The following is a 25,697-nucleotide window of genomic DNA, read 5'->3' on the forward strand; positions in this document are numbered from 1 at the left end:
TAGCACTTTTTAAAGCTTAATTGGGCTGGGTAGCTAGGAGGTGAGGGAATGCATCAGTTAGTTCTCCCAACCAATCGACCCTTTTATAAGTACTTGGAATACGTTCAGTGTACTCACGATGTTTTTGGTATGAATAAATAAACCATTTCCTCATCCATTGGTATTTTGGTATTAAGGTGCCTTCTATGTTTCCTTCATGTATAGATCAATTGCATTACTCCATATCATTTGCATTACTCTGTGAACATGAGTTGTATTTCCATTCTACATGGAGCCTAACGAAGAAGGAATACTGTGATTGGAAGGAGGGTCTAACGATGACGACCTGGACTCGGTGATTGGCCTACTCCATTGGCAGATGGAGAACTATGAGCTCTTTTCGAGCTGTAACATGTTAGGGTTCGAGGATGGAAAAGAGGAGAATGAATTTCCAAAGGAGTATAGGGAAGTGAAGGAAGGAGAAGCACAAATAGATGAAAAACCTGTGCATACGTTTAGTGAAGACGAACCTATTAAATATGAAGAACCTACAGTAAAAACGATGAATTTAGGGGATGAGGCTAACTTGAAGAATATATTTGTGGGAGATGACTAGAATCCAGTCCTAAAAGTGATAACGTTTAAAATATTTATGGAATATAAGAATGTGTTTGCATGGACGTATAAGGACTTGGAAGGAGTATCGCCGAAATTATGCATCCACCGTGCACCTATACGAAAGCGGCCATATTGGATGAACAGAAACTATGCCACATGGGTTACTGATGAGATCAACTGAATGCTTGAAGCAGGCATTATTTTTAGGGTGCAAACAAGTGAGTGGGTATCACTGATTGTGATATTTCTAAAGGACACCACTCAGATAAGGATATGTGTGGACTTTTGATGCCTGAATGCAGTAACGATCAAGGATCCATTCGCGATGCCATTCACCGATAGTATATTGGAAGAAGTTGCGGGGCATGGAATCTATTCATTTATGGATGGATTCTTTGGATACAACCAGATATCCATCGCGGAAGAGGATAGGCTTAAAACAACCTTAATAGTAGAAGATGGAGTATATGCCTACAATAGAATGTTGTTTGGACTGTGCAATGCCCCGACAACATTTCAGAGAATTATCTTGCACATCTTCAATAAGATGTTAGTCGGAAACTTCAAGGCAGTTTTGGATGATTGGTCAATTTTTAGTGCAAAGGACAAGCATTTGACCATACTCGGGGAATGCATGGAAAGATGCAGACAAGCGAGATTGGCACTAAACCTGAAGAAGTGCAGATTCATGGTACTACAAGGGAAGCTATTGGGACACATAGTATGCAAAGCAGGAATAAAAATGGATCTTGACAAAATCCAGGTAATCTTGGAAATGCCACCGTTGACGGATGTAACGGAGGTAAAATCATTCCTCAGATACATTGGATACTACCGAAGGTTCATTAAGAATTTTGCGAAAAATATCCTATCTACTCAATAAACTAACTTGCAAGGGCGAACCCTACAAATGGGAAGCGAAGCAGAATGAAGCCTTTGAAGGACTGAAAACAAGATTAGCCACAACACTTATCTTGGCTTATTCAAACTAGGACAATGAGTTCCATGTCCATGTCGACGTATCAAATTATGCAATTGGAGCAACGTTAGCACAGATAGGTGATCATGGATTGGATCATCCAGTGTACTTTGTGAGTAGGTTACTATCTAAAGCAGAGGAAAATTATAGTACAATAGAGCGGGAGGCTCTCGGAATGGTGTACGATGTACAAAAGTTTAGACATTATCTACTGGCGACTCCATTCTTATTTTATTTAGATCATCAAGCACTGTTATATCTTGTGAACAAGCCGATCATCCAAGGATGGATAAGTAGATGGCTATTACTGTTATAGGATTTTACATTCAAAATTGTGGTACCCCCTGGGAAAAGCCATGTAAGCATGGACCATTTATCAAGGATCAAATTAGGAGAACTACCAAAGGGAGTCAACGATGATTTTCCTAATGCACAATTATTCAAGATTGTCGTACTACCATCCTGGTACGCAAGTATCAGGGAATATCTTTCGACGAGGCAATTTCCTAGGGAAATGTCGTTAAATGAGAGGAGGAAACTGGTGCTGAGGAGTCGAATGTTTCAATTGATTAACGGGTTGCTATATAAGATGGGACCCGACCAAATTCTATGACGATGCATTCTAGAGGAAGAAATCTCGAAGGTGTTGAAGGAATCACATGAAGGACCCGCAAAAGGACATATGGGGCCGGGTACAACCATGTGGAAGATACTTCTGGTAGGGTTATGGTGTCCAACTGTGCACAACGATGCCAAGGAGTGGGTCATTGCGTGTGATATATGTCAAAGGGCTGGGAAACCACTGAAGAGGGATTTCATGCCTCTGAACCCTTCACATGCACATGAATTATCTTAACGCGGGGGGTTAGACTTTGTCGGACCCCTCAAGGTAAGTAAAACCCTTAGATGCAGGTACATTGTGGTAGCAACGAAGTACCTTACCAAGTGGGTAGAAGTGCAAGCTCTACCAGACAACTTTGCAATAAGCACAACAAGATTCATCTACAAACAAATCATCACAAGGTACATAATCCCGCTACAGTAGACAAGTGACTGTGGGGGACATTTCCTCAATAATGTCATCTGACTATTGACCAAAGAGTTCAAAATATACCATTCTCTATCGAGCCCGTACTATCTTAGAGCAAAAGGACAAGCGAAAGCTACAAATAAAATCTTATTCGGAGTAATTTATAAATCTTGTGCAGTTGAAGAAGAGGATTGGGAAGAAAAGCTACCATCGACGATATGGGTGTACCTTACTTCATACAAGGTAACCATGGGACACACTCCATTTCAATTGATGTATGGACAAGAGGCCGTGGTACCGACAGAATTCATGGTGCCAAGTTTAAGAGTCGCGATTGAAAACAAACTAGGAGATATGGAAAGTCTGAGGGAAAGATTGTATAATTTAAATAAAACTTGACGAATGACGACTGCAGGCACAATGGGCCACTAAAGTTACACAATATAAGCGTAAGGCATGGCATGACAAGCACTTGAAATTGAACAAATTTCAACCAGGCCAATTAGTTCTAAAATATATTGGGCACAACGAAATCGAACTGGGAAAATTTAAGGTGAAACAGGTCGGGCCATATAAAATTCGCGAAGTTGGCAATAATGGAGCAATGAAACTATGGCACTCGATAGGAAGGAAGTGCCCAATGTAGTGAATGGGTTGAAGCCGGAAGTCTATCATGAAAGAAATAACGGGCCTCTGCAAACGAACAACTCAAAGATAGTATAAAAATAATAAGTAATGTATATATGTAAGATAAATAAATAATTTTAATAAATATGTGCAAAATGAGAACAAGATAAAGAAGTATAGGTAAAAGATTATTATAGTAGAGAATGATAACACTACGGTACAACCAAACAAAGCACCTCTCGAGTGAACTGAAGACCGTATGTTATATGACAGAGGGAGGGTAGAGCATAATAGAGGTATCGTACGATTAGAAGGGGAAAGAAAAACACACTAAGATCCAGGAACACACTATATGGATATCATATAAAGTGTTAAGGCAGGGATACCGTAGGACTACAATATAGATGGCAAAGATTAACAGTTAAGATACCATACACTATATGGACACACAAGTAAGCATAAAAGGAATAGCGCAATACGATCTGAAGAAAGAAAAGAGTGCAGGCAAGCAAGTTCCCTGCATATTGTATGAACTTGAAGACAGAAGAGGAGACACCGTATGGACTGGGAGGTTCAGCATATGGACACATCATATCGCACAGATGCATCAAGAGCAAAATCAAAAGGAAATGCACAACGTATGGCCAAACATGAATACTGTACAGTATTGAAGACCGACCAAAGGCGAAGTGCAAGCTGTTGTATGGCCCTTTTGAGAAGAAACTGGGCATCGTGTGACCCTTTTGAGCAGAGAAGAAATTGGGCACCGTACCACCTTTTGAGCAAAAATTGGACACACCGTGCTGTCTATATATACAACATACAAATGTACAGACAAGATAAATAGGTGATAACACCGTACGACTTTGAAAAGAGGCTTAACAAAAAGTACAACTGTCTAAGACAGGAGACTATATTGCACTTGCAGACATCACCATACAATGGCGAGCAGAAGATCGAATGGGAGAATCCTTGTATGACATTACTGCGAGTCTTGGTTAGAAGATCACCGCAAGGAACCGTATGACCCACCAGAAACAAGCCACAAAACGTCTATTGTACGAACTCATAAAACAAGTATCAAAGTAAAAAAAAGACAATACTATGTATGATAATTAAGCACGCAACTAGGCAATTCATGAGTCATACGGACTCAACAAATATGAAGAATTGTACAGATTCGTACAGAGGCCAAACAAACTATAGAAGAACCTCTCGAAATAAGTTGAATGGAAGAGTCAAGCAACTGACCTAATCATTTTTGTATTCTTCACACAAAAAGAAAAAAGAGGTAACAATTATGCATTCAGCCGAGAAGAGAGCTTGGAAGAAGAAATTAGAAGAAGATTCATCAATTAGCACAATGAACAAGAATGTACAAGCTTTACCATTGGAAGTGCAGATTGCAAGCAGTACAAGGAAAAAGAAGGCAAGGGCACAACCGGCTGCAACTACGCACCTCACACCCCAAAATGTGACTTTTGAGGGTTTAAATGGGCTGGAGTGTAGAAAATGTTGGCAAGAGGCTCCAAATGACCACTTTGTGAAGGAAAGCATACAGAGGGCACAGGTGGAATGGGCGCTGCGGATGCTAGTATTCTGCATTCGCGACTTCGAGGGTTTTCTACACATCGTGCTAGAAACCTACGACCTATTCTCGCGAACAAGCTCATTTCCATACCTAGGGCAGAATCTTGTAATATCATTTAGAGCTGTAGGCTTCACTAGGGTATTCGACATACTAGGTCATGCACAAGGAGGAAGAAAAATCAATAATAAGCCAAAGAAACTGGACTGGGAAGTCAAAGCGCAGTTGGTAGAATTAGTATGCAGGAAACGACTTGTGGCAGAAAGCGAAGCCTTAATGGATTGGGATTGAAGAAATCCGCTATGCAGGAAGGACATTGGCATTGTTTGATGGACTTAGTAAAGAGTAGACTCACCTGTTCAAGTAGGACATTAGACATCTCGTTTATGCAAGTGACCATGATGAACGACATCATGAATGGCAGAGCGCATGCATGAGTTCATGACGTTGTAGCACAAAAAAATTTATATGCCACACTATGCCATCGGCCTATTTCTCAACGCTACAACATGGATGATACTCAATGACAGGTTGTAGATCAAGCTAGGTCGGACAGAACCAACAAAGCCTCTGATCATGCATTGGAAACATCTTGATACTCTAGGAGGGCACAAGGCCATTAGACAGAAGAGGCTGCGGTAGGAGGTAGAGAGCTTAGAGTATGGGAACATTGATAGTGGGAGGCAGGACATCCTTCGAGGATACTGATGACTCAGAGGAGGAAGTGGAGGACGAGGATGATGATGATGATGAGGACGTCGAGGTTATCACAACACCACCACTACTATTTCCGAGGTCCCTCATAGCTACCTCTCACTTGCACTTAGTCCCTACAGGTGTTCACATTCCTGGGTTTGGACAGTTTAGGCAGCCTGTGGTTATGACTCTGCTCACCATAGCAGCCAAACTAGCAACGCAGCCACCACCACAGCCATCAGGCCGGCTAACAACATTAGCACCTTCAGGGGGTGTTGAGCCTTCAACCGATCGAGAGGATTTACCAGATACAGTCATAGTCCTACCAGAGTTGGGGGCTGAGACACACAGAGTTATGCCCGATGATGTGGTAGAGACAGAGGAGGAAGTACTTACACAAGAGGAAATAATGGATGTACCTATGTAGGTAGAAACAGGTGAGGGTTTGAGGACACTCGGTGTTCACCTAGATGTAGTGGGCTCGGATGCAGTGGTCGCAGTAGATGCAATGCTGTTAGCGATGCCAGTCATAGAGGAACGGGACAAGCAGAGTAGGGCAAGCAAATCCCAGAAGTTGAGCACATCCTTGAGTATGAGGTTTAACCGCACACCAGCCCCACGGGCTTTAGGCATTTTGACACTTGCGTGAGAAGTAGCCCCAGAAGGAGACACAGACATAGGTGGAGGATCGCTCTACACAGATCAATGAGATGCCACACTCCTCGACAGTTAACTCTAAAAAGAGAATGATAGAGGCAGTGAAGATGACTATGGGTGCTCAACAACCCACAGCAGGGTTGGAGACAACAACGGGAGAGGATGTTGAGACATTCTTGGCTGACATAGTGACTTGGGCTCGCCAAGTGGTGGTCTTTGCGCAAAAACAGGCTTTGGATTCAATGGTACAGGAGCTAGAGCACGCTATATCCTTCATGAGAGTTGGTTGCTCGGCTGCTTTTTTAGTCTGTTTTGAGGAGTGCAGATGGCCTAAAGTAGAGACTTCGGAGATGCGTCAAGATTGGGCCACTACCAGAGAGCCGGTTGTAGAGAGCCGCATAGAGACTCTGACTCATGAGATAGTACAGACTCATTCATGATGCTTATTATGCTCTTCGGAGGACCCAGGCAGACCAGGTAGTGGTAGAGAGGGCTCAGGAGGAGTCAGCTACTAGGTTAGTAGCAATAAAGGCAGACCTACCTACAGAGAAAGCAGTTTGGGAGTCAAAACGAGCATCTTGGGAGTCCGAGAGGACATCATTCATGGCTCAGCTAGATGAGACTAGATGAGAGAAGAGGCATCTACAACAAGAATCAAAAGCAAAAGAGGCAGAGCTTGGAGAGATTGCCATGATGATGCAATTTGCCCAGGAAATTTAGATGGAGGCCGAAGCAAATTTGGAGACATGAACTAGGTAAGTGAATCAGCTACGAACAAACTTGAACGAGCTTAGAGCACGAACGTCTACCACACTTGGGACACATCATTCTTCTAGTTGTGAACTTTGATGTAATTAGTGGATTAGTTATTGAGTCATATTTTTTGAGTTTTGATGTATTAGTTGTCTCTATTTTGTTGTCTAGAGACAACTTTATTTGTTGGGGGGGATGATGTTGTCGGTAAAATCTATATTGTAGCCGACAGGTAGAGTTGGTATCCGAAAGGTCGCGTGACAGTTGAGTCACCCCTTCGGGAAGTACATGTACATCATTTGTATGGACTATTGGATCATCATTGTAATTGGAATTGCATATTTTCTTATATGAATAAAGTCTCTGTTTTGTGTTACATCTTAATCCGTTAATGCAATAAGTATCCGTTTACCCTGTATGGTAAACAATAGGCACATTTCGATAAAAATGGTAAGGGATGAATATGAAGCGCAAGAAAACATATACCTCTTAATAACGTTAAGAGATAAATACGAAGCACACCAACAATTGTTGCAACATAATTACAACACATAAGAAAATATGAACTGACACAATAAAGAAATAACACGACACCAATGATGATGTGGATGCTACCAACAAACAACAGTGCCAAGTAAACCAAATGCCAAGTTACACAAAACCAAATAGACAAGAAGCCTCTAACTCACAATGCCACATGTGCAACTCACAACAGAAATTTGTTGAAGATAACCAATATAGGATGAAGGAGCTCTCTCGCAGTAATATAGATGAGATACTTCACAGGTCTCGACAAGATCTTGCCCTATGTCCCATGCTTCCCGACTCCAATGGTGCTTCTCAACACCATTACAAACAAGCAACAATGTCGCTTTGGCATTATGAAATGCCTTCTGCATCTACCTCACCCCATGCCCTAAAAACCCCTCTCCCTTAATTGTTTCTATCTAAACCTGGCTCTGATACCATGTTGATGTTTTGCACAAGAAATAAAGATAAACAACAATAAAAGGAATAACAAAATAGATACAAAATGACACAAGAGATTAGTGTTAAGATTAACAAGACAGAAATAACAATTACATGCAAATATAACCAATATCAGAAAATAATAAATTGCACAGAAGAGAACACAAAACACGAAAATTTAACGTGGTTCACCCAATCCTTAGGCTACATCTACCAATAGCAAGTCCAATATTCTTATTATCTAGTGATTACAACCTAATTACAATCTATAATCCCTTTCAACTCAATACTGCCGCAAGAAGCTACAATCTCATCATACATTATGAAATCCCTAACCCTAAGCCATTTTATACAAGCTATTTTGTTGTTAATTAGGGCTAGAATAAGTCGTCCAATGGAAAAATAGCAGCCGACGCTTTTTACAATAATAATGATGGTTGAGCTTTCGGGGGCGCTATCCCCCAAAACCCTTGCAGGGGCATTGCCTCTTGACCCCACCCTATACTACAACAGGGAGCACACCTGGGGCTCTGCCCCAAGAACTCGCAAGGGGTGCTGCCCCAAACCCCTCTAGTAATAATTTAGGGGGAATCGTGCTGAATAAAGTGGGAAAAAATTAACATCTGAGTTTGATTAGGCTCCACATCACAACAATTATCATGGGATAACCTTTCCACTTGAAGGAAAAAACCCAACCACAGCATGAAAACATCACTTTTATTGATAATGAAATGTTCAAGTACAATGATTTTGGCTTGATACAATATATATAGAGAATAGAGAGACTTCATTACACAACTGAAGGTCTCTTCAATTTTCAATTATAAAACTCTTTATATTTCCATATGCATGCCTCTTCGCATGACACGTCTCTACATATACAATTATCTCAAATATTGTCATAAATGTCTTCTTCCGCTGAAGATGGCCATAACAGTCATATTTCTATTACATAAAATTAGAGATAAAGATTTCTATCACAGCTACAATCTTGAACAAAAGCTACGGTGTGAAATAGTGCTAGGATTTACTGTCCAAATTGTTGAATATTTTAGCTTTATATGTAATTTAGCTTATTAAATTAATTATTCAATATGTCATATTAATGCAATATTTGTATATAGGGAAATTCGTTTGTTTTTAATATGGTTGCAGGTTTCATACTACATGGAAATTTTCAAGCCATTCTAGGACCCGCACGTCTCTACCAAATGTCTTCCTATCGGATATTGTGATTGATATATATATATAATCAAAGATTATATTTACCTGCGGTTACAGTTTGGACATCATACGTCTTCCTTATTTCATCGTATTTAAAGACTTCCAAGTATTGAAGACGATGTCATATATAAAAATGACAACCGGCGGCAATTGTTCATCATTTTTATTGCAACTTACGGCTTCCTCTTTGTCTTGGTTATTAAACGGCAGAATATTATCTGTGTTCAAATTCTTGTATCGGTTTTAGTAAAGATTTCTGGACTTTTCATTTCTTGTCAATGGAGTCTAATATATATGACATACTCTTCCTAGCAGGACTATTGTGATTTACATATGAAAATAGATTTTATTCTTTAAACGTGATTGTAAGCAATATATAGTTTGAATATTGCTATGACGTGAGTGTATTACAGGAGTTATTTTGCTATTTTGTAATCAGACAGCAGGTCTGAACTTTGTAATAAACTTTTCATTCAATAAAGGTTCTACTTTGAAGGCTGGGTTGTTTCCCTCACTAAGAGGGTTTTTCCCAGGATATATGCTGATTGTTTTTATATATGTTTTCTAGTCTATTTTCAACATGGTATCAGAGCCAGGTTCATAATTTCTCAGACTAGACTAGATTCTTTTCATTTTTAAATCATGGTGCTTGGATTGAAGGTAGAAGATCGTCTGGAAGGAGCCTCTAATTTCATCTCATGGAAACCAGAATCTTGTTGGTTCTGGAAGAAAATGATCTTCTTACATTTGTGGAGTCTGAAGTTTCAGAACCCTCTCATTCTAAAGAAAAAGAAGCTTGGAAAAAGAACATGATTCTGGCCAAAAGAATTATTATTGACTCCATGAAGGATCATTTAGTTCCTACTATTTCCAAGCTGAAATCTGCCAAAGAAATGTTTGATTCACTGCATAGTGTGTATGAGATAAACAATACCAGCAGAACTTTGGCTCTTCGCATGCAGCTTCTTCATATCAAGATGTGCAAAGGTGACTCTATTGTCTCTTTCTTCTTAAAGATTTCTGAACTTAAAGATCAGTTAAGCTCTATTGGAGAATCTGTCAATGACAAAGAACTTGTTATGCTTGCAATGAATGGTCTCCCTCATTCTTGGGAATCTTTCATTCAAGGTATTAGTAGCAGAAGTGATTTTCCAACCTTTGAAAGGCTGAGAACTGATTGTATTCAAGAGGAGTGTCGTCCGGAAGCTAGAGGGAGTTCTCGTAAATCTATTCAGGTAGAAGATCAAGTGCTTACTTCTCAAACTTCTAAGAAAAGAGGAAGAAAGAAATTTTTCAAAAGGTTTGAAGATAAAAATCTTTCCTCATCTTCTGAATTTAAAAGAAAGAAAGATTTCTCCAAGATTAAATGCTTTAGATGTAAAAAACTTGGTCATTTTGCTAAGCATTGCACTGCGAAACTCAATTTTCATGATGTGACTATATCTGATTCAAAAGTTTCTTCTCTCTCAAAGGATTCTTATGATCACTTAGAAGGTCTTGTTCTTATATCAGCCTTGTCTAGTCATGTGCAAGCTGATCGTAATACTTGGTTAATAAATAGTGGTGCATCTCGTCACATTTCCGGGTTCAAGCATCATATCTCAAATCTGGTTGAATCAGATCCTTATCTTCAAGTGATCATTGGTGATGATGCATCTTATTCTATTAAAGGGGCAGGTAACACTTTATTAAAATTAAAATCTGGTATTCCTCTTCATCTAAGTGATGTTTTATTTGTTCCTGGTATCAAGAAGAATTTAATTTCCATATCAGCTTTGGAAGATAAAGGTCTTAATATTGCTTTTTCTGATGGAAGTGTAATGGCTTGGAAGAAGGATTCTGATTTTAATTCTGCTCAAATTATTGGTGAACGTCATGGAAGTCTTTATAAGCTCGCAGCAAATCAAGTCCATGTTTTTAATCATTCTACTTCCGATATCAACTTATTATGGCATAACAGATTTTGTCACCTTAATTTCAAATCTCTTTCTTCTTTAGGGAAGTTTGTTGTAGGTCTTCCTTCTCTCAGTTCCTCATTTGATGGCATTTGCAAAGGTTTCTCTTTGGAAATTTTTTTGAAAAGTCCTTTTCATTCAAGTGAAAATAGATCTAAGCATGTTTTAGAGCTGATTCACTCAGATTTATGTGGACCAATGTCATCAGCTTCTTTAAGTGGTTTTTGGTACTATATTATTTTTATTGATGATTGTTCTCGTAAAACATGGATCTATTTTCTTAAAACCAAAGAATCTGATGAAGTTTTATCCAAGTTCAAGGAATTTAAAGCCTCAGTTGAGAATTTATCTGAAAAGAAAATCAAGACTCTCAGATCTGATAATGGTGGTGAATTTATTTCAGGTTCTTTTCAATCTTTTTGTGTTGAAGCAGGAATCAAGAGGGAGTTTTGTGTTCCCTATAATCCTCAGCAAAATGGAGTTGCTGAAAGAAAAAACAGATCTATTGTTGAGGCTGCTAAAGCTATGATTCATGACAAAAATTTGCAGATTTTTCTTTGGGCAGAGGCCTACAGGACAGCAGTTTATGTTCAAAATAGGAGTCCTCATCGTATACTTAATAATATGACTCCAGAAGAAGCTTTCTCTGGTTCTAAACCTAATGTAAGTCATTTAAAAGTTTTTGGTTTATTAGTTTATAATATATATTCATATTCCCAAAGATAAGAGATCAAAATTAGATCCTTCAAGTAAAAAGGGAATTTTTGTTGGTTATAGCGAATCTGCCAAAGCTTATAGGATTTATATTCCAAGGCAAAAGTCTATTGAACTTAGTAGAGATGTTTCTTTTGAAAAAAATTTTGATTGCTCCAAATTTTCAATGTTCCTATGGTTCCTGAAAATTCTTCTTCTAATCCGGAAATCTTCTCTGAGAGGGAGAATTCTCCTTCTCCTAAAATTCAAGATATTTCTGAAGCTGAACCTAGTGGTCCTTTGAATGAGAAGAAGAGATTGTTGTGGGCAAGGAATATTATGCAAGAAGCTGAAAATTTTTCAGCCCTTGAAGGAACTTTTAGGGAAAGTAAACGTCCTCAAACTTTTGATAATTATTCTGCTTTAATGTGTAATCTCATTGACTCTGAACCTTCATGTGTTGAATCAACTTTAAGTCAGCAGGTTTGGAAGGATGCCATGTTAGAAGAATATGAGTCTATTCTAAAAAATAAAGTTTGGGAGGTTGTTCCTCGTCCTAAAGATAAATCAATTATTTCCTCTAAATGGTTATTCAAAACAAAACATGTTGTAGATGGGAGTGTGGACAAATTCAAAGCCAGATTTGTTGCCATAGGTTTCAGTCAAAAGGAAGGTATAGATTATGATGAAATTTTTGCTCCTGTAGCAAGGTACACTTCTATCAGAACCATCATTGCTATTGCTGGAAGTAAAAAATGGAAAATTCATCATATGGATGTAAAAACAGCTTTTCTCAATGGATTTATTAATGAAGAAGTTTATGTAGAACAGCCTGATGAATTTATTTTATATAACAAAGAATCTCATGTATGCAAACTTCATAAGGCATTGTATGGTCTTAAGCAAGCATCTCGAGCCTGGTATGAGTGCATTGATGGTTATCTTTTGAGTTTGGATTTTTCAAAGAATGAGGCTGATCCAAACATTTATCTCAAAAGGTATAAAGATCTCATGTTGATTCTTGTTCTTTATGTTGATGATCTATTTATCACAGGAGATGATGAAATGATTGTCAAATGTAAAAAAGATTTGTCTTCTGAATTTGAAATGAAAGATCTGGGTTTAATGCATTATTTTTCTTGGTCTAGAAATTTGGCAACTATCTAATGAAATCATTATCAGTCAAGGTAAATATGCTCTTGATATTCTGAAGAGATTTGGTATGCTTGATTGTAAGCCAAATATGACTCCTATGGAATCTAATTTGAAAAGAATTCAAGTAAATGCAGCTGATTCAGAATTGATTGATTCTACTATTTACAGACAACTGATTGATTCTCTCATGTATCTCATCAATACAAGGCCTGATATTTGTTTTGTTGTCAATACTTTGAGTCAATTTATGAGTGAACCTCGAAAATTTCATTTTACTGCAGCTAAGCATATTTTAAAGGGACTTTACAATATGGAGTGAGTTTTTCTTGTTCTAATGACCTGAAACTTCATGGGTTCTCAGATTCTGATTGGGCTGGTTGTATTGTGGATAGAAAAAGTATTTCTGGTTTTTGTTTCAGTCTTGGTTTAGGCATGATTCCCTGGTGCAGCAGGAAACAAAAATGTGTAGCTCAAAGTACTGCTGAAGCTGAATATGTGGCAGCCTGCTCAGCAGCTCGTGAAGCTATTTGGCTTCGAAAACTCATAAGTGGATTATTTGAAAAATCTTCTGATCCTACTACAATATTTTGTGATAATCAGAGCTGCATAAAAATTTCTATAAATCCAATTTTTCATGACAAGTCAAAGCATATAGAGATTAAGTATCATTACTTAAGAGACATGGTTATTCGGAAGGCTGTGGAGCTGAAGTATATCAGTACTGAAGATCAGACTGCTGATATTTTTACCAAGCCTCTATCTAAGGTGAAATTTTGTTTTTTCAGAGAACAACTAAGAATGATAAATCTTAAGACTTAAATGGAACTAAGTCTAGTTTATTTAGATTTATCTATTATTATTATTTTTGGTGTGTGATCTAATAAATATTGTAAGATCAGCTATTACAGCTCTTTCACTATGCGATAGTGAATATCATGTAGAGAGAGTCCATGATATTATCATGTTGAGTAAATCCGTGATAAGAGTTGTGTGTTATGTTGAGAGATTCCATAATCATTCACGTTGAGTGAGTCCGTGAATGAAGGCTTAGCTGTGAGTCTTACAAATTTGTCATGTTGATCAAATCCAGTTATGAATAAATGTTTTTATTGAGAGATATTGAATGTTTTAATCAAATTGGATTTCTGTGCTGTTTATTTAATTTACAAATTCCATATAAGCTATAAGAGGGAGTGTTGAATATTTTAGCTTTATATGTAATTTAGCTTATTAAATAAATTATTCAATATGTCATATTAATGCAATATTTGTATATAGGGAAATTCGTTTGTTTTTAATATGGTTGCAGGTTTCATATTACATGGAAATTTTCAAGCCATTTTGGGACCCGCACATCTCTACAAAATGTCTTCCTATCGGATATATATATATATATATATATATATAATCAAAGATTATATTTACCTGCGATTACAGTTTGGACATCATACGTCTTCCTTATTTCATCATATTTAAAGACTTCCAAGTATTGAAGACGATGTCATATATAAAAACGACAACCGGCGGCAACTGTTCATCATTTTTATTGCAACTTACGGCTTCCTCTTTGTCTTGGTTATTAAACGGCAGAATATTATCTGTGTTCAAATTCTTGTATCGGTTTTAGTAAAGATTTCTGGACTTTTCATTTCTTGTCAGTGGAGTCTAATATATATGACATACTCTTCCTGGCAGGACTATTGCGATTTACATATGAAAACAGATTTTATTCTTTAAACGCGATTTTAAGCAATATATAGTTTGAATATTGCTATGACGTGAGTGTATCACAGGAGTTATTTTGCTATTTTGTAATCAGACAGCAGGTCTGAACTTTGTAATAAACTTTTCATTCAATAAAGGTTCTACTTTGAAGGCTGGGTTGTTTCCCTCAGTAAGAGGGTTTTTCCCAGGGTATATGCTGATTGTTTGTATATATGTTTTCTAGTCTATTTTCAACACTAATCAAGCCTCACAATTAAAGAGTTTACAATCTTTTAGGGCACCGACCCCAAGGAATCACCAAATCCCTTACTGAAGCACCAACTTCTCAAAACACAATCATTAAGCATTCCTAAAGCAACAACTCTAAGAATGTGATTACATATTTTACTGATTTTAATTTCAGAAATATTACACTTAAAAACAATGAAACAATTTGTTCAGCAATCTGATTATCAAATATTCTCAGTTATGCTGTCTAATGCTGCACATCTGAACAACAGTGTTCTGCAAGTAAAACTTCTCCAAATAAAGTATTGTCAACTGTTAGAATACTAATCTGAGAATGTAAACTGCCACTGTTATGTCATCAGAGATCAAATTTGTATATAAGCCTCTAGAGAATGCAGAATCATAAGAATAATAATCAGTAAATTAAGATTGCAAACTGTCACTATAATATCTGATCACCTGATCATCTGAATCACAACACAATCTTTAGTTTGTCACTTCAAGCTGTCTTTGTATTTAAAACCCTTTGCACTCCTTTATACAAACATATTGCTTTCACAATCAGTAGCACATTTACTGCTTTCAGCACACACACTGTAGTTTGCATAAAATGCCTTTTGTTATGTCTGATAATATTGGTTGCCCGTCAATGTATTAAGTTTATTATCACTCTTGGGTGGTTGTTGCGGTGGTTGCTGATGGTTGTGTCCATATTGGCAACTGTTGGGTCCCTTAAATGTCACATACTGCGAAGGAAGGGGGTATGATATTGCCAAGTAATTTGTAATCCTTGGCTGACTATCTCTAGTCTTCTCTGTAATGAATTCTTGAGCTAATACTGGTATATTTTACTCCTATATCTGGTATGCACTGCCATTTGTGTTTTTATTTCATGTATGTATATTCTTAGGTATAGCAGTAAACATTTTGGCATAGTTTCATTAAAAGAAATTGGGTCAGCATTGCGTGATTCATGCCCTTGGATTCTAACAAAGCTTAGAAGAGGAAACAGATTGGTCAAAACCAAGTGATCAGGCAATCTTTAGGAACCACGGAACAAAGAGAATGAAAAAGATTACGAGAAAAAGTTGATGAAACATACTTTGCTGACCAAGCAAGACAACTGTTCGTATAGACATAGTTAGATGAGTGATACGAAGGAAATCTTGAACAGATTGACATATTGCACGACATTGAGAACCTATCCATCTCAGGAGAACTCATCAGTTGAAGATCTGAACCGAAGACCCTCAATGGAAGCAATATAAGTACGATTCAAGGCCTAGAAGTTTCCAAGGTGTTGGGACAGTGGAGATGAACGTGTGGAGGATGCGTGCATGGCTGAGAATGCAGGGAAGCACCAAAACATAGCAGGCAGAAGAGTCCATGCAGGTCTAATGCACAAGGGGGCCATCAGGTGAGAAAGATGGTGACTCTTTTGACAAGTTCAAATGTGGATGAACAAGAACTACCAAAGTTCACAAGGAATGGGTTGAAAGACCCTAGGAGGCATTGGAAGACTTGTGAGACTATCTAGGTAGCAAACAGTCAGAATGACAAAGTCTATTTGCTTAGAGTGTTTCCAACAAGGCTATGAAGTACAATCATTGACTGGTTCACCGAACGAGATTCTTCATCCATAGCTTCTTTGGACACACTTAGGAGGGCGTTTAAGGCTGATTTTAAATTGCTTTGAGACAACAATGAGATTGCATTGAAATTTAAAATACCAGAGAAGGGAAGATCGAGAGTGTGCAAGCTTACAAGTGTTGTTTGAAGGAATTGTTGGGCAAGTTGGAGAATCATCCAACCAATTGGTTGAATAAGAGGTGGTTCATTGAGGGGTTGATTCACTCCTTGCACAAGAAGATGAAAGTGGTGCCTCAACCCTCGTACACTGATGCCAACATTCACGCAATGTACATCAAGAGTGAAAACGAGATATCCTCCCTAGGGTAGAGGACATATGATAATGATAGCACTAAGGGTAATAGTGATGATGAATCTACAACAGTCCAAGCCCTATGGTGAGACACGAGGAGAATGATGAAAGAACTAAAAGTTGAGAACGAGACCATTAAAGAAAGTGACAAACTATGGTGTATGAAGTGCAAGATTGAAGGTCACATGAAAGGTAATTGCCCTAAAATGATGTTTTGTGAGATTTTTTAAGTGATGGGTCATTTAATAAAGGAGCGTTCATATAATTTGAAGACTAGAAGCACACAAGCACTCTTCACATAAAGAGAGTCCACTCCATCAAGATTGCCAAAGTGGCAAAACAACAGGAGTTTGTTGTGAAAGTAGTGTGGTCCAGGGAACCATGTGGAGATCGAATGCCCAAAGAATGGAGTAAATATGTTGGACATGAGGACTTGTAAAAGGAAGTACTATTAATTACTAGACTCCAAACTAAGAAAGTGGTATATCCCGATGCCTATATGGATAAAGACTTCAAGAAGCCAAGGCTGACATTGAATGGGCAATGGTGGAGGAGAGGAGAGCCTCAAAGGATCCTGCCAATACTCCACTACGGTTGGAGTTGGAGAAAGCTATCATGAGATTGTTGTTCAAGCCATCATACCAATATGAGTGCCACAACTAAAGATGGCCAATATCAACATAGTTGGTAATGACACATTTGGTCAAGAGCATGACAAACTAGTGAAGAACCTGATAGAGAGTCAGCTACTGAATCGATGCCACTAATGGTAGGTGTTGGGAAGAATCCGATTGTCATTGAGATGCAGATAATGGGATGAAAGTTGACAAATATCATTGTCAACAAAGTCTTGGGCGTCAATGTGTTGTTGGAGGAAACTTGGAAGTGCTTGGGGAAGCCAACACTTCGGTCGCCAAACTTCCACTTGGTAGGTGTTGACTAGCATGACATCAATCCACTCAGGACACAAATGGCACAAAATGCCACTATTGGAACTCAACATTTCTTTTTGGATTTTATGGTCATTCCGTTGAAAAAGAAGGCATACGATGCCCTTCTCGAAAGGGATTTGCTAATATGGGAAAGTCAAACCACAATTGGAAGAACACATTCTCCATAGAGAGTGTGGGAGGAAATATGGCATGGAACTACGGAGCTAGGCAAGGAGCCAAGAGTTGGCATCAGACTCAAAGTCTGAGGGTAAAGAGTTCAAGATGGAGGAAGGACAATGAAATCCAATGATAGAGGGGTGTTGGAACTTGGTTACTACTTGGAGGATGACACAAGCTCTCTCAACCAACTGTTCCATTGGCAAATGGAGGACTCTGAGGTATTTGCACCAATGTGTAATATTCTTAAAGTTACAACTCTTGGCAAAGAGAAATCAATGAAAGTGTGTAAAGTTATAGATAATACATCTGGCAGTATGAAGATGAAAAATGGAAAGAAAGAACATCTGATAGTACGGAGATGGAAAATAGAAAGCACTAAATAACGAGGACTATGCAGAGGCCATTAGTTAATTCATATTCTACGCAAATTTATAAATCCCACTTTTGGCTTGGGTGTAGTTGTCTTTGTAAACGTCACAATTCTATGCAAAAGCATTAAAATATATATTCTTGATTGCTTCAAGTCATGCAAAGATCTCTTTAACCTACAAACCAAGTGTTGTCCCTTCATAATAAAATTATGATGTTTCATAAATATTTCTTTGTCAAAATTCCCAACTAAAAAATTGTTTTAAGATTGATTCTCTAATTCTAAATCAAAAGCAACAACAATAGATAAAAGGAGCCTAAAAATTCCTACTACATGAGCTTGTTTATCATTTTGAAATTACTCAAGCTCCCAAGAAATAATATCCTTATCCCAAAGCTTATAACCCTTTTTGTTTAGCCCTCAAATTAAGCGTAGAATGTTTTTCTTTAGGAACATGAACAGATATGTCACTGCTAGATATGCTAAATGAGAAACTAGCGTTTGTTTATGTATCCATACCTCATAGGGAGTTTTATCAACAAGAGAAGAAGTAGGTGACCCACTAACTAGGTAATAAGCAATGCAAACTACTTTAGCTCAAAAACATTTTTCAGTCTTTGCATTACTCATCAAGCCTCTAGCTTTATCCATTGAAGTTGCATTCATTCTCTTTGCCACTCTATTTTGTTGTGGCTCATCAAAGGCCCTAGAGAAAAAAATCTTTTTAACTCCCCCTCCTAATTCTCCCTAGAATCACAATTGTAATAAATTAGGCTAAGGATCTTACCAAGTATATATTTCTTTAAACAATGTGATCATGGATTCAAATCCTACAAACATAACATATATATATATATATATATCCAAACTTCCAGAAGTGTTCCTAAGTTGCCTATTTTGATTCGGGTTCAAAATTCATTTAATTGCTTCTTCTTTTTGGGTGAGGAGGTGGGCAGGTGGGTTTGAATTTGTTTGGGTTCGTCTATACAAAATATATATGTATATACATGCGGCAACAAATAAATTCATATACTACTATGCTAATAGTAAAGCAACATAGGAAAATACACCACCATATATATTAACCTTTTCGTCCAAATGATATATGTTTTACCTTTTTATGCATTTTTAGTGGTCTATTTTTGGATTGGAGGGTTCAATAAAGTAGACTAAATCAATTTTACCTTATTTTGGCCTGCAACTTTTCATATCATAGGATGCACTTGAATCTATTGACCAAGAGTCATTAGAAGTCATGTTAGTAGAAACAATAAAAGCTCTTAAGATATAGGTACGAGGAAAACCACTCATGAATGACTTCTGAGACCATGTGCTAGAAACCATTAGTTAATTCTAGGCATTTGTACGCATTCACAAATCAGGAACATCTAAATTGCTAAATAAGAAACCTCCTCTTTTAACTTGTGATTTTATCCAGCTTTTTGGTACCATAAGATTTTTATATTCTCCAAATGATATTTAACTCCCCTTTTTTATGCTCTTTCTAATTTGGCAACTAACAAAGACATTACAGGTTGCCTTCTTTGACCATGACTTTGCTTGAGCAGGTGTACTCGCTTTGTGCATGCCAAGCAACCTATAAATAAATGTTACATGGTTTTATTTTTGATAGCTGTTAAGGGGTTTGTAATTATTCTACATGTAGATTTTTTTTAAAAGGGATATTTGCGGTACAAAATTCATTATTGTTGTTTTGTGAGCATGTCATACTATAATTTCACGCATCTATGTGAAAAATTAATATAAATCCTTTGTTGATTTTACTTGGATCCAAAAGATTTTGGTTTTGGTCTTTTACATTGGCTTTTTAGTTTTAACGTTTTACCGTTTATTCATTCCCAAGCCACTTATGATGTATGCTTCTAAAGGGTGGATTATTATATATCATATATCATATGTTTTGCAAATTATGAATTATTTTATTATGTATATATATACAAAACCCCCTACCTATACCAAGCAGAGAGCAGGGGGTATTCGCCATACACTTGTACACAAACCCATACCTGTTTTTGTACTAGGACCGGTGACTTAGGACTGCCTAGTTTAACTTATTGCAATTTATTTCCAAGTTCAAGCACATCCTAATGCAGAGAATATTTGACTAGATTAAAGGGTTTATATCCAGGGTTAATCAATGTGCATTCATTTTCATAGTTGGACAACTCACCAAGGTCTGAAGAAAGAAATGGGATGAACTTGGCTAGTTTTCGGCAAAAAACTCCGGAACTCAAAAATTGCTTAAATTTGACTAGAAATGCATTTTTTGCAAAATTCTGTGAGAAGATGCTTCCGATGAGTCAATAAATGAGAACACAAAAGAAACGAGCTTAGTCTAGACTCTAAATACATTTAAACACAAGGTGGGTACAAAATTGCATTTTCGTGAGGAATGCTGATGGCTGGAAGCAATATAGTAAGTCATTTATGTAAAACTAAAAGTAAATACATCATTACAATCACATCTTCCTCTTCCCATATCTAGTAAAAACTAAGGGAGAGATAGAACTAGAGGACCTAGTTCTAAAAGCCTGCACTATGCCTCCTCCCTCAGTATGTCTAACTCAATTTTTGGCTCGTCCTCCATCCTGGGTGTAGCTCTGCCTCTAGCTTCTCCTAGTACTAGCAATGACTATCATTGAAATCGATGTCAATTAATGTGAAACCAAATCCACCCCTCTCCTCCATAGCCTGCCTCTCCAAATCATTGATGTCATCCTCTTCAAAAAACACCTCAAATCCGCTTCAAATCTGCCTCAAATCAGTTTGCAAGCTTTTGGAAGAGTATTTTTCCCCTCTCAGCAAAATACAAGTTAAGAAATGAGAAATAAAATTAATTTCGGTTGTGTTTTGCCTTCAAGTGATGTTATAAAACTACAACTGAGCTTTTAACAAAATTTTGCCAAGTTTTTGCCAGCTTTTTGTTGAGTTTTTGGTGCCAATAAAAGTCCTAAAAAACTCGCCAGGCCAGAAAACTCAGCCATTTTTTGCAACTCAGTGAGTACTCTGCCATTAGTACATTTATGTTAATTTTCATATTCATAATTGATCTCAATGGAAAATCAGTTTTCATGTCTTTAATAGTTCACTTTTTACCGTGATTAATGAAAATGAGAAAATCCTCATCCTCAGACTCTATTCAGAGATGTTTTTGCCAGTATTGATCCGGATTTGGATGCTCAAGTAGAATTTGGGGCCTTCCAAAAACTAGGACATTCAACTTTTAAAAGACAAGTGGTATATGTCAAAGTCTACTTTGAGCTAACTGCCTCATCTGAGTTATGTGTGCACATATAGTTTTTTAATCAGACCTTAAAATATCATGCACATTTATAGAGTTGTTTGCAAAGTCATGTATGATAGATGCTGGAAGCTAAAAGTTTAAGTTTTGAATCTTTTGTAAATGTATGTCAACATATATGAAGTTTGTGATGAGCCATTCGATAGGTAAATTGTCAGGTACTTTTGTTCGACATATTTTACATCTCATTGATCAGGCATTTGTGTTGGTTGCTAAGAGGTCGTGTGGAAGAACTAGGGAAGCTTATTTCATCGTTCAGTATATTTTCTTTCTTCATGATCAATTTTTATGAATCATATCCCTTACATATTCGTTGCTGAACTAATTGAAAGTACTCTAATGCATGGACAGGCTGGGGAGGAAAGATTTTCGGTTGAGTTGGATGCTAATGATAATGTTTGGTACGAGATACTTTCATTTTCAAGACCAGCACATGTTTTGTCCTTTGTGGCACAGCCATATGTTCGTCTTAAACAAAAAATCTTTGCCCAACAATCGACACAAGCAATGCTGAAAGCTATTTCAGAAGGAGTTTAAACTTGCTTCTGATACTCAGAAGAAGCTCATGAAAGACTTTCTGGTCTTGTGCACTTGGTTATACTTCCAAAGCTGTTATATTTTAGGTTTGCCTCGAATAAACAACCTTCCTTGTCATGTTTGAGGTGCTGTTTCTCACCAGCAAGATGAGGTAGTAATTAGAATGCAAATCTCAGAGGAAGAAAAATAAATATCTGCATTTTACATAGAATTCTTATAAACATTTTCATATCTGAATCCTACTAGAATGTATTGGTGTATGTTTTTTGCTGCTTGAAAGTTTTATTTTCATGTTTTTATTTGAAGGATCAATGTGGAAGGAAAATATGTTGTCTTAAATTACTGGATTTCAGGCTTCCACCATGTAAGTTTGGTTGTCAAGTAATTAATAGGGAATTTATTTGTCACCACTTACTAAATTAAGATAACTGTGTTTGATTCAACTGCTTGATTCTGTCAGGCAAGTCAAAACTAAACTAAATCTGAATCATGCTTTTCCCCTTCACAAAAATTATGGCACTTCTGTTATATCTTCAAGTGACATATTGTAAATACCACAGTAACTGGTACCCACTTTCAATGCAACCCGCTCTCTCCTCATGTTATAAAGGGGACCCCATTTGGACAGATTCCCATATTCTCTGATGAGCTCTCAGTATCAACACTATTTTTGCAACACTAAGCACTTATCCACATGAATAAGTTTCACATATTAATGTACATTTTGTTTAACATTACAAACTAAATTTTAATTCCAGCCCCATCCTTTATATTCGCATCATCTTGACATTATTCCTGTTTTCTGTTCCATGCCCAATCATTCAAACCCATTCCCATCACATGAATTACTATTTTCATTATATTTCTAGTTTTATTGTTTTTTAAGCTAGTAGGAAATCTTTTCATGATATTATTATGATACACTAATAAATCCTATCATAAAGCATTGCTTCATAAATTGTACATTGAGAGTTACCAATAAGATTTTGTTCATTTTGTAAGTAATAATATTCATAAGGTTAATAAATTTAAGGTCTCTGAGTTCCCATTTTTTACATGTCTACCAAAGCATTTCCAACCACAATATCTGAGAAAAAGCCCCCTTCCATTGCGCTTTGATGGATGGATGTGCATAGACATTTCCTTAGCATTGAATTTGGCATATGTAGGAAGGATGCTGGAAAAGGTTGTTGAATTTGGTTTTACACATGCCACTTGCATTTGCTTGAGAGTTTTTGAGGCCTTTTCAGCAAGCCCGTTTTGTGTGTCCTATCATGACATTTAATAAAACCACAGTTCTTTGAGGCATTTTATGAAATAGTTCACCACCTTGTTTGTGATTTGACATTTTACATACATGTTTAACAAGGTAGTTGCAAAAATATCTCACAGAATCCATCCCTTCTCTATACTTTGATGGATGTTAATGAGTGTTTACCTGCGTATCCCTCCCTGGCCTAAAATCCCGTCCTTGTACCAGAAAAGTTTTGGGGACTTGGGGGCCAGGGACGTCCCTGTTAAGAAAGTTAGCAGTTTGAGTATTGAAACATCTGCCTTATATATATATATGTGTGTGTGTGTGTGTGTGTGTGTGTGTGTACTAACAATTTATAGTGCAGTATTTCAATTTTGTTTTATCTGTGTAACCCTATACAGTTGGGTGGTTAGTTTACACTAGACCGTATAATGAACACTGCCGATTATATTTATATCAACAGACCACTAATCAATGTTGAAGCGCCATCTCCGATTTGATATCGGGTGGCTTCATTATGCTAATCAACATTGATATCGAGTTTAACCCATGATTTATATAATATTGTTTAGTGTTTGCTATGAATCGGTGTATATATGTTGGGACATGAACGTACAAGGTCATGACTATTATGTCATGTTGTTTTAACATATATATATATGTCTCAATCTAATTCTACAGATCATATCAATAAAATCGACAATGATGATCTCAGATAAGGATATTATACTTTACAACAAGTACATTAAAGATTATCAACAGGGAGATGCCAATCTGTTATATATTAGAATACATATCAAACACTTTGAGAAGTCCACCAAACACGATCTATTAAACTTTACATGGTATCAGAGCCTACTTGGTAGAGAGACTATCAAAAGTACTGCAAATATGTCAAATAATGTAAAAGTAGAAGACAGATTCAAAGGTGTTGTAAATTTCTTTTCATGGAAAATTCAGATTACCACAATCCTTGAAGAACTAGAACTAGAATCATTCATTGAATCTGATAATCCAATTCTTGAAGATTAAATTGAAAAAATCACTTAGAGAAGGCAAAACAATAAAGCCAAGAAAATCATAATAGACTCCGTAAAAGATCACATTCTTCCTTGCATTTCAAATCCGAAGAAAGCCTTTGAAGTATTCACAACAATAAAAAATGCATTTGAAATAAACAACTCAAGTAGATTGATCACTTTGACGAATCAATTGATGAATACTAAAATATAAGGGAGAATCAATCTCATCTTATTGTGGAAGGATATCTGAAATTAAGAATCACTTAAATTCCATTGGAAACAAAGTAGAAAATCAAGAACTCTCTATATTAGCACTTAGAGGATTACCACTATCATGGGAAGCATTCATTCAAGTTGTCAGTAGACTTTCAATCCCTTCATTTGATCAACTAAAAATTGATTGTACGTCAGAAGAGTCAGGATTAATTTTCAGAAATATTGTATCAAATCAAGAGGGAGAAAATCAAGCTCTTTTCTCAGCTCCAAATCATCAAGGAAAGATAAGGAAATTTAAAGAAAAGAAACATGACTATAAGAAAAAGAATAATAAGGTCAACAATACTAATCTCTCTAAAGTTAAAATGCTTTAAATGTGAGAAATTTGGACATATCTTCAGCAAATGTCCTAAAAGGGAAAAAATCTTAGCCTCATTAGCCAAAAGTAAGAAAGATGAAAATCTAGTTTTCTACTTTGCTTTATCAAGTGAGATAAACTCTAATGAAAGTGTGGATAATAGATAGCGGTGCTTTTTTCCGACATATAACAAGATTCAAAGACAAATTTGAAACACTTGAAAATTACAGATCTGAAGGAGTTACTATTGGAGACAACTCCACTCATCCAGTCAGAGGCTTTGGGACCTACTCTATTCAATTAAGGATTGGAGTTACATTAAAGTCAAAAGATGTTCTATCTGTACCTGGAATAAAAAGAAACCTAATTTCAATCTCTGGATTAACAGATGAAGGTTTTCAAGTTACTTTCAACAAAGACAAAGTCTTGTACTGGCCTAAAAACACAAGTCTTAAAAATGCTATCACTATCAGGACTAGAGATGAGACCTTATATAAACTATGTAATATTCAAAACCAAGCTCTTAATCATGAAATAAAAAATTCTAATGAAATATGGCATAGGAGACTTGGACATATTGGTTTCAGTTCACTACCAAAGATAGGCAAAATCACCTCTAGAATTCTAAACATAATTTCTACCCCTTCAAGTATATGTAAAGGTTGTGCTCTAGGAAAGAACATTAAA

The 25,697-nt window shown here is 36.8% G+C and overlaps 1 protein-coding gene across 6 annotated transcripts in view; it reads left to right on the forward strand.

Annotated features, from left to right (window-relative positions):
• Positions 1-22,498, forward strand: part of LOC149555230 (UPF0548 protein At2g17695-like) — a 46,807-nt gene extending 24,309 nt beyond the window's left edge. For 4 of the 6 annotated variants that reach the window (XR_016364468.1, XM_089829309.1, XM_089829310.1 and 1 more), the window contains one exon: positions 21,974-22,498. Coding sequence is in view for 5 of the 6 variants with exons in the window: in XM_089829309.1 (XP_089685435.1) it covers positions 21,974-22,159 (186 nt within the window). In the remaining variant the exon portion in view is untranslated. Of the gene's footprint in view, positions 1-21,818; positions 21,876-21,973 lie in introns of all 6 variants that reach the window. The other 2 variants (XM_089829306.1, XM_089829308.1) reach the window with 1 other exon arrangement.
• Positions 22,499-25,697: the final 3,199 nt, after the last annotated feature.

Source organism: Cupressus sempervirens, chromosome 5, assembly GCF_028749045.1.
Source record: "Cupressus sempervirens isolate cs-2001-9-10 chromosome 5, ASM2874904v1, whole genome shotgun sequence".
Classification (NCBI taxonomy): Eukaryota; Viridiplantae; Streptophyta; class Pinopsida; order Cupressales; family Cupressaceae; genus Cupressus; species Cupressus sempervirens.